The sequence below is a fragment of the Myotis nattereri genome, assembly GCF_964212035.1.
Source record: "Myotis nattereri genome assembly, chromosome: 12".
Classification (NCBI taxonomy): Eukaryota; Metazoa; Chordata; class Mammalia; order Chiroptera; family Vespertilionidae; genus Myotis; species Myotis nattereri.
This window is the reverse complement of record NC_138087.1, coordinates 23,519,139-23,532,938: the sequence shown is the minus strand read 5'-3', so window position 1 is coordinate 23,532,938 and position 13,800 is coordinate 23,519,139. Positions and strand designations below refer to the sequence as shown.

At 37.0% G+C, this 13,800-nt stretch overlaps 1 protein-coding gene across 3 annotated transcripts in view; it reads left to right on the top strand.

The window, feature by feature from the left end:
* Positions 1–13,800, top strand: part of ADAMTSL1 (ADAMTS like 1) — a gene marked incomplete at both ends in the record, with an annotated part of 891,527 nt that overhangs the window by 650,971 nt on the left and 226,756 nt on the right. For all 3 annotated transcript variants that reach the window (XM_081104271.1, XM_081104273.1, XM_081104272.1), the window contains one exon: positions 2,736–2,874. In XM_081104271.1, the coding sequence (XP_080960397.1) occupies positions 2,736–2,874 (139 nt within the window). The remainder of the gene's footprint in view (positions 1–2,735; positions 2,875–13,800) is intronic.

The window sequence follows — 13,800 nt, the reverse complement described above, 5'->3', positions numbered from 1 at the left end:
TCATTTAAAATTCTCTATTATAATGTGATGGATAACTTGATACCCAAGTATTTTTCCCCTTTGAAATGATTTCCTTGAAATAAATTCTCCAGAGTGTGTTTCAGAATTTTTGTGGCCATTGGCATGTATTACCAAAATTCTTTCCAGAATATCTTAGTTCCATTTCCAACTGAGCCAGCCATTTGTGGATTATCACTTTATAAGCTTTGGTAATTTAATGGATGTAAAATTGTGTATATATATATATATGCCTTTAAAAATGAGCACATCAAATACATTCTGGCTCCAGCTTCATGGAAGCCTGTTAATTGGCTGGCTTTAAGTAACTAATCCACAGAGGTATCGCTAGATTATTTTGACAAGAGCAAAGAAGGATGGTACCTCAAAATGAAGACAAATGACTATCCATTAATTTTTATAAAACAGTTAACATACATAATTTATCTTTGTCTGTGTTATCTACGTCTACATAATGTGAACAAATCGCTGAACGTGAGGTTCCATAGAGCAAAGTTAAATTTTAGTTTAAAAGCAATTAATAAAAATACATAAAGTACTTTTAACTTGATTATTAAAGAACTATTCTCTCAACATCTTAAGCATTTTAATAAAATAGTGTTTGCAGTTCCTCTATATGCCCTGAATAGAAAATTACTTGGTTTAAAAAATAACTGCCGATTTTGTTGATGTTTCGTGAGAATATGTTATTTTGATTCACCTGTTAATGACTAACATAGGGAGTGGTTTCAAGTAAAGAAATCACAGGAATTTCTTTTTTCTTTTTAAATTACACCGTGTTTTTAGAGAAGTAGCAATTCAACAATATGCCCACTATGTGTTTCACATAAGCTGCTTTTGGAGTAACCTTGACAATGGCTCCCTATATGAGTCGATGAATGTTAGATTGATGTATATTCCAGCCCTTTGGCCTATTTTCTTCACATCTAAGTGAAGAAGTAGAACCATCAGTGGTTTTCAAATGTTTTGAGCTATCAAAGCCTTCTACAAAAAAGAAATCTTACTTGGAAGTAAAAGGAATACCTACTGCTCAGAGCGAAGATGTGAGGAATATAGAAACCAGCCTTCATGGACCACAGTTTTAAAATTACTTTAAAAAAAATGATCTCTAAATTGCCTTTTATGTTTCTGGTTCCAGATTCAACTGATTAACCATTGTGCTAAGTGTAAAGAATTGCTATTCCAAATACCTTCTGAAACTTTAGAAAATACAATTATCTGACCATTTTGGTCATTTATTTAATTTTTAATCTAAACTTCCATTTCATATACTCTAGAAAGCTTCACAGCAACATTTTATGCTGACAAATTATAATTTTAAAAAATCATAATCTCAAATTTATGATTTGTTTTTTGCTTGTACCCACACCTCACTATGTGATAAAGTCTGTACTTGAATAGAAATTATTTTATGAAAAATTATAAAATTATTATCTTGTCATAAACTTATCAGCTTTTGAGTATAATATAATTGACAACTAAAGATATATTTACTTGCATAAAATAAAATTTTGCTCTTTGATTTTTCTTATAAAATAAAAGATTAAATGGAACATGTGCTCATACCCATTAAATTAAAGTGCTTTTCATCTTTACAGTAAAATTGTTAAAAGATCTTTTTTTAGGTCTTAAATGAGCAATTAATTTTTGTGGGTGGTCTGAGAAAAAGCCTCAAGCCAGGAATTCTGGTTTATAAACCTCTGTCTGATTTCCTAAAAAATTTTGCAAGACTTTTAAATACTCTAAATCTTCTTTCCTAACATGTATTTAGTAACAACAATATTCAACCACTGCCAGAGAGAATATATTTTGGAGTTAGTTAGGGTTAGAATGATGAAAAAAGTCTAATTTTTAAAAATTCTCTATGTACATTTATTTTTTCACCCCAAGAATCTAAGTCCTCATCAGAACCGTACCAGAAATCCATAGGACAAGAAAGAGGCAGGTTTAAAAAAAAAGGTAAAACACGTTAACAATAGAATTAAGTAATACTCTGCACCACTTTTTTTTTCAAGAGGATTCTCTAAGAGTGGAAATTTGTACATGGAACCTAAGAAATATTGGCTAGAAACTTAAAGAGAAATGACAAAGGATTTGGGGTGAAGCAAAAATTATACAGTAGGAGGCTTCTTGTTGTTTTTATCTGCAGGAAACCTTGGAATTCACAATGGTTACTGTTACGGTTTTAATCATCCATTTACTCCGTTTAACCCTGCCAGATTGAAATTAGGCAAAAATAACGTCAGGCAGCTGGCAGGACCTGATCCCGTGCTATCTCCCATTGTCCCCCGTTGACAAGGGGAGCAGTATTGGGGTTTATTTATTTATTTATTTATCTGGGAGTTTTTCTCTCTGGTGCTCCAGAAACAACAGAGCCAATTTTGTATCCTTGCATGAGGTGGTTGGTAAATAAATACTGGTTATCTCTTTGGGATACAGAATCTGTGTTAGACTTTTAGATTATGTGAAACAAATAAATAATAATAGTTCTTATGACAGAGTCTTATAAACTAGTTTATGCCCTCATGTAGGTTAGGAACTACAGAATGATTTAACTATTAAAAGTTAATGAGCCTTCCATTTCTCTGTCTTTTGTCCTGGAAATGACTGGCACATCAGGGAAGAATTTCCTTAATGTGAGGATGGCTAAAAAGCATGAAGAAACATATTATATTGACCTGTGCCTTTAAACTCGCCCATATGGTTTGATACTGCAGGTTACCAGCTGACATCGGCTGAGTGTTACGATCTTCGGAGCAACCGCGTGGTTGCCGATCAGTACTGTCACTATTACCCAGAGAACATCAAACCCAAGCCCAAACTTCAGGAGTGCAACTTGGATCCTTGCCCAGCCAGGTCAGTCTATTTACCAGTTCATCTATTGTAAACATAGCTTCAAATAAGTTTCCTAGATTAAGATGTTTTCATTAAAAATAAGTAAATGTTGCTGTCCAGTACCCATTCCTAACCAGGTGTTCCTAGTGTCCATGCCCCTTGTTCTTGCTGCTATGATACCATCCCAGGGTCTACAGATTTTCCATTCGTAAAGCTACATGTGAAGCACTCACAGTCATTTTCTCTTCTGGTTTTTTGTTCACCATGGTTACTTGTTTCTCTCCTTAACAAGGTCCAGGTCAGTGGCCCTAACAAATGTGATGGTACAATGTTCTCAGGATTCTTTCCATTTCAAATCTGTTACCTAGTCAGTGACATGATCACAGCAGACCCATTCAGGGTCCCCACTGGCCCATTTTCCATACTGATTAACTGGACTCAAAACCAGTCTTAGAACGGTTCTATATTTGAATAAACTCAGCCCTTATTAAAGAGGAAGCAGGACTTACTTCCAATAGTAAAATATTTTCAAAGGTCTTTTTAATTAGTAGCTTTAAAGAGACACTTGATGCTGTCACATATCACTGTTTGCTTTTTGGAAACATAATTGGCCCTCAATTACTTGCAGGATCAGGAATCAGACTGACCAATAAAACATCTCAGATGAGGAGTAGTCACAGAAGTGCAAGTCATAGGTGTAGGATTTATAGTTGCAACACTTTCTGTTAAATCTCTTTATGAGCTTACTCACTCCCAATATATGAGGAAAGACATAAGAAAACTCTTCTACAAAACTAATCATGAAAACCAAAAGACAAAGAAGTCTTTTGCAAGCTCTTTCAATTTTTGAGAAACACCTCATTGTTACTTATTAAAAGCATAGTTTACCAAATATATGTGCATAAAACAAAACTTTGAACACTTAAAATACTACATGAGCAATGTGGATGAATATCATTCTGTCTTTGAATTGGAGGCAATACAATTTTAGGTTTTGCTTTCTGCTGTTAACTTTTTAAAGTTTACTTGAACTCTTTCTACCTCGTATTCATGAATTCTAAATGCTACATGTGAAGTGAAATTGCCTATTTCATATACCTAGCTTATAAAAGTAAACTCAGAATGACAGGTTTTTATGTAAGAAACAGAAATAATAGGTATTTTATAATTATATCATTCAGGTGAAGCTTAGTGTAGCTTCATATTACACCAGAAAATTCTATATTAAAAATTGTATATGGTATAAATTTGAATGAGGTGTCAGAATTTTGCTTGGACGTCTTTATTTTGGAAATATTAAGCTATGAAGTATTATTAGCCAAGATAATTATACCTAATGTAACTCAATCCCATTTTAAAATCATTCTATTATTAAACATCTTTACCCATATCTATACCAGAAATTCCACTCCATTGAAAAGCATAGTTAACCCAATTCAGTCAAGTTGGCTGAGCCATGGAGAGACTTTGAAAATCTTAAACACACTTCCATAAAAATGTGTATGTGTATTTCTAGGAGAAATGAAGTATTCACTCCCATGACTACACTCCCACTGGGAAAAAACTTGAACAAAGAGATGGCTGTGGGAGACAGTTGTAAAATAAAAGTATTACGTTAACCATCTTAAGAAAATGTTTACAATCAGAATAAATTTATGCAATTTTTTCTGGCTTCTGATTTTTACCTAGCTCTTCTGTTGGAATCGTATTCATGGCCTATGTCTTATTATCCAAAAGCAAAAGGTCATTCTATATCGAAAGACGTTTGCCCGTGAAATGTATGCTTTTTCTGCATCCTATGTTATTTTAAAACATCTAATACAGCACATGCATAAATGTTGGGACAGGTGGCCATTTAAAAAAGAAAAGGAGAAAGAAAAGTGAGTTAAAGGCACATGCCAGGAAGCTGCTTTTTTTTAATTCCAGGAGTAATTAAACAAAGCTGTAAAATTAATACTCAGCAGTAGGAGAGGTTTAAGAGGCATCTGCTTTAGGAAATGTAGATATGCTGCTCCAAGGTTAAGATACTTCAGGATTGCTGGGGAACTCACTGAACTCATTTGCATGCCTGGGATCACAGCAACCTTTCTGAATTCAAAGAGAAAATGAGAAGTGATGGTCTGAGCAAGAATAAACAGACTATAGAAGAGATTTTCCCTCCCATCAGACTTAGCAGAATCCATCCTCAATGAACTGTTTTCTAACTACAGACTTAACTGTCTAATAGTAAAATCAGGAGCGACACAATAATATTAAACCGGTGCCTTTGTGTGCAAAATTAGAAGCCCCCAAAAGGGAAAATATAGACAATCTTAAAGTCACAAGCTTTTTATTTTATCTAGCCAATGAGATATTTGTTCACTTTATGTGCCTTAGACTAGAGTTGACCTATCGTACTGGTATATTATTTGAGAACAAATTCCATTCAGATAGCCACATTTATTCCCTGTTAAGATCAGAAGGACCATGGACAGCAAGAAGGTTACTAAATAATTAAGTTTGTAACCCTCGGCTCATTATTTACCCTCTGGCCTCAGCTTTCTCCCCCACAAAATGGGGGTGAGAAGATTATTTGTTATATTAAATGAGTGATTTTCAAACTGCCTACAGACCTGTTGTTCTCATAGTTGCTTTGTTAAATTTTATTTCCTATATCTTACGCTATTTAAATAATAACTTACAAACATATTTAAACATGTCAAATTAATTTTGATTTATTTGAACTAAGTTAAGTTATAAAAATTGTGGTAACAATTCTAAAAACATTGTACCGCCAAAACAAGTACTTTTTGCACTCTCATTCATTTCTTCAATTATGCCAGCTTAATTGGAAAATTAAATTTCCTAAGATTGCAAGGTGAGCTATGAAAGCTGTTACCATTAGCAACTACTTCTCTGTGATGATGAGACTTTTTCATTACTACATGTCTAAAACCAAAACAAATTGGATATAACAACCATTAACCATAATCCTTGATATCCGATTAAGGATTTGTTTTCCAAAGAGCATCACTGTTGTCTTTAATTTGCTTTAAAATAAGTAAATGTTATATATTTGAACTAATGAACAACATCACTTGCTCATTTCACTCGCCAGCAACATCCACTGGCCTCCATGGTTTTGCATTGGTTCATCTAGTCGTTCTTGGGGCTAAAAAGATCATTAACATCAAGCCTATGTTTTTCAAAATAATTTTTATGTTTTTAGGGCTCTTTTTCTGATTCTTAATGTTAACTTAGAAATGTTAATGAGTTAAAAAGCTATGATGAAAAAAATAAAACTCACTAATAATCTCTAGTGCTCTCAGGTAGCTCCTGTTAATGCTTTTGCTTTATTTTTTTATTTTGTCTATAGCTCATAACACAGGTGAAATCATACCGAACGCAATAGACACTTGGATATCGGTAACTTAATGTTCTTGGTGTCTACTATTCTAAAGCAAGCTTGAATGTCCATGACTTGTAGTGACTTGACATTTTGCTGAGACATTTTGCTTGAGTCCCTTACACTATAAGACTAACAAGTGAGTCTACCTGGCGGCCAGTAGTTCCATCCCCAGAGAGCTTTGTTGCTCTTTGCTCGTGTCATTTACGCCGCCATTTTTTTAAAGTGATAAAATACTTTGTTTCCTAGCCAGAAGTGCTCTCAAAAGGGTAACCAAAACTTAATAGTTATAATGGGAAGAAAGATAAAGTTAAAAATGTATTGGCTTTTGGCTAAAATTAAGAATGTTTTTCACGGGTAACTTGGAGCTACGACATCACTAATCCCATCATATGCTCTATATACACAGGACAGTATATGTTCTGGTGGCAGTGCCACCGTGGGCACTCCCAGAAGTCTAGAGGCAAGCCCCTCCTGGATGTCAGGGATCTACTGCATGCTTAGCTTGTTTTCTGCTTCATTCATTTAACACTACAGGAGAAACCCTTGAAGCTGAGACACTTGAAATCTAATCAAATGTAAAATTCTCTCGTGCTTGCCGTGCTACAGCCATAGCTCTGTCTTACCCTGGGAGATTTTCTTTTCATGCAGTGCCTGCTGGTTTGTGCATTGGTTTGTGTCATCTTTGCCTCTTGGGTAAAGGGTAAAGTCTATCATGTGACGAAAAATATATGCCTATGCTTCACCAATGACTAACGAGGCATAGTTTTAGGTCAGCTAATGAGCACCTTGTATTTTCAGAGTGGCTTTAAATGTAAAATAGGCTACATTTGGCCTTACATGTCTCCTTCTATGGGATTAGTAAGACTGTTACGGCTGCCTGGGAGTAATTGTGCAAGACACTGTTCGTGAGAAGATCACAGAACCACCTTTTCAGATTTGGTTTGAAGGGGCTTACATTGGCAAGGCTTGGACTAATGAAAAGAGCTCTCCTTCATCAAGTATCATGGTCACAGTCATTAGCAAACAAATGTGTTTGTAGCTGGGACTGCCTCCAGGTTCCCCCCGCCTTCAAGGAACTCAGAGCAAAGGTTCTAAACAAATGTCCAAATTTGTATGGCCCAAGCGGCAGTAGTTTGGGAGTTCCAGCAGACTTTTATTGTCCACCCCCATTTAATTTGACAGAAAATTGTGTAAGTCATCCTGGTCAGGTATCAAATTGTGAACAAAATCTCAGAATTGAATCCTAATGTAATTGTAAAGAAATGATCTGCAGCGTGAGAGGCAGGATGTGTAGCGGGCACATTAAAACCTGGTCACGCTAATTTGGTGACGAGTCCGATGGCCATGCAGCCTGGTGGGTCAGAGGGGAGCTTTGGAGCACAGCAGCCTGGCCTGGGATCCTGGCTCGACCACTTACTGGTTGAGTAGCCTTTGGCAAATTACTTCTCCACACGAAGCCTCAGTTTTTTTATCCTGTGAAGTGAGGATAATAACAGTACTTACCTCATAGAGTTGTCATGAGGAATAAATGGCATAATACATTAAAGAGCTTAGCAGAGTGCCTGACATATGATAAGTACTCAAAATACGTTAGTGACTGCAGCTATTACCACTAAGATCATGACTGTGATAATGTTAACGTTACATCAGAGAAACTCTTAAACTCTAGTAATCCGTTTTCTCCTCCATGAAGGGAAAAGATAAAACTCTAGAATTATCCATGGGTCTAAAAATGTAGTTCTTTATTTCTTATCTTTACAATAAGAGACACAAAGCCCTAGGAAATATCTTCATGAAAGTAAATCACATTTGTCAGATTTTTTAAATATAATGACCATGAGAAATTAAGATCATTAGCATCTCCTGATCCCAGCATGCAGTTGTCTAATAACCCCCCTGAAGTAGCTTGGAGACACTGTCATTTAATTCACATGGGATCTGTGCCAGGTACGTCTCCAAAAAAGGAGAATGCAATGTAAGAACTAGAAAATGTTTTCAATTAAAGTGTAACACAATGTTTTCCTAATCACAGCAGCCTTTTTGTTTTATTGCAATAGGTAAGTGATTTAGAAAAGTAATAACTTCCTTCTTTTGATCAGCCTCATTTAAATATACTGCTTTGAGGAGCTAATGAGTCAACAATTAGAAAGATCACCACAAAACCTCATTTCCACTTTCATGCATTATTTATAATGCGGTAAACAAAACAGAGTTCTGGTGCTTTGTAGAGTGCATGGTCAGCTTTCCCAAGTTTATAGACATATCATACAGTATCCAATGTATAACTCAGTTATTGAGGCAGTTCCGTTCTTCTACCAAGCCACTCATCACTAGTAATAATATCACTTGCTATTTCACATTTAAATTTTTACATTTAATTAACGGCAGTTCTTTTAATGAACTTGTGAGTTAATAGAAAATGTATTTATCATTATCCTCATTTTTAACCTCAATCTATCAGTTTGATTTTACTAGCAAAGTAACTTATTTACTCAACTTCTCTAGGCCTGTGCTTTGCCATTTATAAAATGAGTCAGAGAGTAGCTATGAGAATTAAATGAGATAACGCTTGTAAGGCTTTAGCAAGGGGCCAAGCACTCAACAAAAGCCAGCTATTACTCTTAAATTAGAGCCAAGCCTATAAAATGACTTTTCCAGTGTTGCTTCTATTTGAAGCTTATAAAGGGCTTTCACATCCATTATCTCAGTTTGGTTTATTCCCGGAGAAGTTAGCAGGACAGAGATCATCATGCATATTTACAGGTGAAAATACTGAAGCCCAAAGCGGTGAATCACCTGCCCAAGTTCTGGTGGACAAAAGGGAGCTGGGTCATAGATCCTAGTGCTTCCAGTTCAAGAATATCTCTGATACTACATGAACTCAGGGAACCTGACCCCTGGTGCAGCATTTGTGCCATCACTGCAACACGTACCCTTGTTTTTCATGACGGCTTCAGCAACCTCTGAGATCTGGTTTAAACCCAACATAGATCCCCACGGCCAGCACAGAACTGCCAACTATTTCAATGCAAAGCTGGGGCCCTGAGTCTTTGAATTGACCACACACCCAGGTTAAGCAAGCCCTTTCATATAAGTATAAATACAGTTGTTTACTCCAACCAAGCAATGACCAAATCCCAGGGGCACATTCATCCCAGTTATTTAAAAGCAGTTCAGAAAGTGCATTCATTAGTATCAAGAATGTTTAACTATAGAAACATAGGTGTGAGGACATTTTTAAAACTTTGGGTCAAATGATCAAAAACTCTCCAATAGTTGGTTTCATAGCCAAAAAATAAATATGTGCCTTAAAAAATGTTTTCAAATCCTAGACAATGACACAGGACCGTTTTGGTCTGGTTCCAAAAGATGAATGAATGTTGCCTAGTAGGTACTATGGTTTTTAAAAAAAAAAGTGTGACTTATTTACAGAATATTTTCTCATTTGCTGGATCCCAGCTTGGCTCTTTAAATAATAGGGAAACTTACTATGTTTCATCAAGTCATGAAATGTTAGAGGAGGAGAGATTTTTAGATGGTTTTCAATCAGTGGCCCACAGAGCTCCAAGTCCCGCCCTGAGCAGTCGCTAGGAAAGCATCAGGTAAGGTAGCACTCCAGGAGATTGGTTTCCAGGCACCCATTCCTACTTCATCTTAAAAGTCCTGATTTCATCCCATACTTGGATTTTGCAGAAGACCAAAGCAGAAGTCCTGATGCATGCAAGGTCACACAGCAAGAGTGGCAGGGAGGAGAACGGACCTTCCATCTCCCAGGTCCTTGGGAGGTCCTTTGCTCATTATGCCAAGATCCTTTGTGCTCTGCCCCTCATGAAAAAGGAAATGATTGTTTCTCTTCCAACTTTTTATTACTTATCTCTTGCCCCTTTCTGACTGTTGCTTAGAGAGAGACTGGTTCCTATTGCCCTAGTGTTGTCAAGAGAAGATGAACTGCTCTCTCTGTACCAGAACTCTTGCCACAGCCCACAGTTTCATTCATTTTTTTTTATTGCGTATATAACCTGTGCCAAGTTCTGTCCTTGGTACCACAGCAAAAGCAAAGAAGAGCCAACTCAAGTCTGAGCCCCAAGACTGCCCTGGCGGAATTGAGTTGTACACCTACACAACAGCCCGGTATCTGAAAGACACATGAGACAGAAAGGGAAGAGACAATTTTTTAAAAGCTGTCGTGGCCATTTCTGGGAGATGTCCAATGGAAGAGATGCAGAGTGAAGCCAAGCCAGGCTAGAAGCACAGCTGCCATTAATCTGCCTTTCTCTGCCTCAGATCACCCAGTCACCTCTGCCTGCCAGAGCAGCCTCCCTAATGCCAAACTACCTCCCCTCACACAGATGGCAGAGCTAGCCAAAGGCAAGGAGGGGGACTAAGATGTGCACAGTGAGTGGCAGTCGGGGAGTTTCTTTAACTGTGTTTTTGTGTTGGCTTGCTTCAATTCTGGTTGGTAGTAGTGCTGCTTGCTTTGCACTTGCACACTAACAGCATGATTTTATTGAACGAATATTTACTAATTGTCTCTGTGCAGAGCCATGTGTTAAGAGATATGGTAAAGAATCAATATGGATTCTGTCCCTTGGTGTTTTAAAGAACACTTATGCATGGTTAAGCATTAGTACATAGTTAAACGTGATGAGAGGAGTTGGTGCTACGGATATTTGGAAAGGGAAGAGAGAATTTCTGGCTAAGTGTTGAAAGGGAAAATAAGGACAGGCTTTCGAAGAGGTAGCACTTGACTAAGAAACTTCCCTGGACATTATGGAGCCACTGAAGACTTTGGTGTTGGGAAGGGAGGTATTGGTTGCTATGGCAGCAGAGAGCAGGCTGGATTGGAGGCAGCGATGCCTGCAGGTGGAGAGACCTGTTAGGACACAGCTGCAAAAGGGCCCAGCCACTGCAGCTAGAAGGAAACCCAGGACAGAGAAAAAGCAGAGATGTCCCACAGTATCTGGCTGGGGTGGATGGGAGGCTGGCAGTGCTCTGAACTATACAAGTGACTGCAGGAGAAGCAGCAGTTGGCATGGGCAGATGATGATGTCCGGATGCTCTGAGCGTGACACACCTGGAGAACATCCAGCTGCCAGGAAGTGAGAATGGAGGCCCTGCAGCCTGGAGGAGAGGCCAGGGTCCTGAGAGAGCCACCGAAAGGGTCAGTGGAAACCAGGAAAGGGACTCCTTATAAAAAGAACCCCACAAGTTAGGCATCCATAGAGTTAGTTATAGTGGGATTTTTTTCTTGGAGAGATTTATCACTCTATGTAAATTCCAGCTGAGGAGTGGGAACGTGCCTATGGCTTGATATTTAAAGTCCAGGAAAGTGTCTAAAGTCGCTTCTTCGATGATTTCAGGACAATAACTCAATAATCTTTAAATAACACATGGAATTTGAGGTGATGGACTCACTTAGATTTTATATTACATTTTCCAAGGGTCCCTGTTTTATACTTTCTCAGACTTGAGTTTTGTTTTTACTTGAATGTTCTAATTCCTCTGACTGTACATTTAAAAAGGTTGGAAAACAGAGAAACATAAAAAAAAAACAAGAAGGAAAGAAACACTAATAACTTAAGCACCAGAAACAAATAACTGTTTTGGTATTTTTCTAATATATCTGTGTATACATATGTGTGATATATATGCACACACATATGTACTCACTACTCACACACCCATATACTTTGTGAAAATGATTGTATAGATAATATATGAACTCATGAATCTTTTTAGTATTATGAATCCCATTGTATATTCTATTTTACATTGCATTATTTTTAAATTGACATTACATTTGAACATTTTCCATGTCTTTAAACATGGTTCCAAAGGCTTCAGGTTTATAGACTGCTTAATATTTCATGACATGAGCCTATCTGACACTGAAGCACCCTCCTGTCATTGGACAGTTATGCAAGGTGTACACTTTGACAGGATCTGGTGTGATGACTTCCTTCACATGAGTCTAGAATGACCACTTACTCTTCATCATCATCTTCTCTTCTTCCCACCACAATCCCTGACATTGGGATTTTAAGAGGGAGTCAGTTCACTCCCCAGTAGAAAAGGTACTTGAGGGGTCAGAATAGTTAAGGCAATGGAGAATGAACAGGTTTACCCTCAAACCAACTGTTTCTTATGTCTTCCCTTTGTAATTCTTTTTAAAATCATTTTGTCTCCATCACCACACCCAACACATTCATACACATGTAAGAGTACATACAAGTATACACATACTATAAATCAAGGCCTAAACATGGGAAGTCTTTCTTAACATCTCTAAATGAGATCCTTTGTCATCATTCTTCAATATATGCACTCTGCCTAAGATAAAAGTCCAGTGTCTCAAAGGCGAGCAATAGAAAGTTAAGTTTCGGCAACAGAGCCTGCCCCTCGGTGACAGTGTGCTGAAAGGCCAAGGCCATGGCATGAACCCCAAGAGAGAGCAGAGCCCTGCACAGGCATATGCATGAACAGGACTGGACAGAGCACCATTGTTTTGATATCCTTCTGTTTTCACAGGTGCCATAGAGTCATTTTATGAGTCTTCACTATGACCCATGCCATAGAAAGACAAATATAGCAATAGTTTTGCTGAATCCAGGTTTAAAGCTTCTTGTTTAAACAAAAACGTAATTTCTAAATCAGTCGAAAGCAAAGCCTAACCTCTCAAATTCTATACATTCCCCCCTTTTATTCCCTCTTTTTCATTTCTAGCCTGTCTCCTTCAACATTACTGCCTCCGTTTTAAATATCATCAGCTGATAAATCAGTTGGCAAAGAGCTGCAACAGTTCATTCTAATACTGAAGATGACAAATTATAGCTATAAATTTCTTCAGAAGAGAAGGCAACGATATGCATTTCTGCAATTAGAAATTGATGTAGGCATACTAGGGTTAGCTAAAATATTACTGCGAAGTCAATTTAATTTATTTCCTAATTAACTACTATTAGATTATGTTCCAAGTTATTAGAAGAACTTTGGAAGGGAACATTTCATTAAAATACGGTTCTTTAGAAAGAAAATTTCTAAATTATTGGACATAAGATTTATTGTAAAGATATCACACTATTCTAACAGCAGACAGGATTAGCATTTCATATCCAATTTCATGTCTAGTAGAAGGCAGAAAACAATAGGAAGTTTCTCTAACTTGGAAAAACAGGGAGAAGAGCTTAATTTTAATATTCATTTCATTCTTGTGTTACAGCTGTGAGATTTTGCGTTCCCTCAAAAGGCTACATTCGGTTTCATGAACACTGTTACTTAAGGGTAATACATATACATACACCATGAAAATTGAGTCATACAAATAAGTTTTTAAAAAAAACTTTATTCATGCAAATAAACATAGAAATTTAGTAATGTAAGATAAATAAGTAAATAAGTACCCCAATTGTTGTCCCTCCTGGACAATCTATCTTCATAGCTTTGTTTCTCCTTTTCTTTCAAATTGCAATTCTTCCACATATCCCCTTACTTTTCAGTAATTTCTTTAGGAATTACCTCTTTATCACGTCCTCTTTGTTCCTTATAGTCTCCATTTCCTC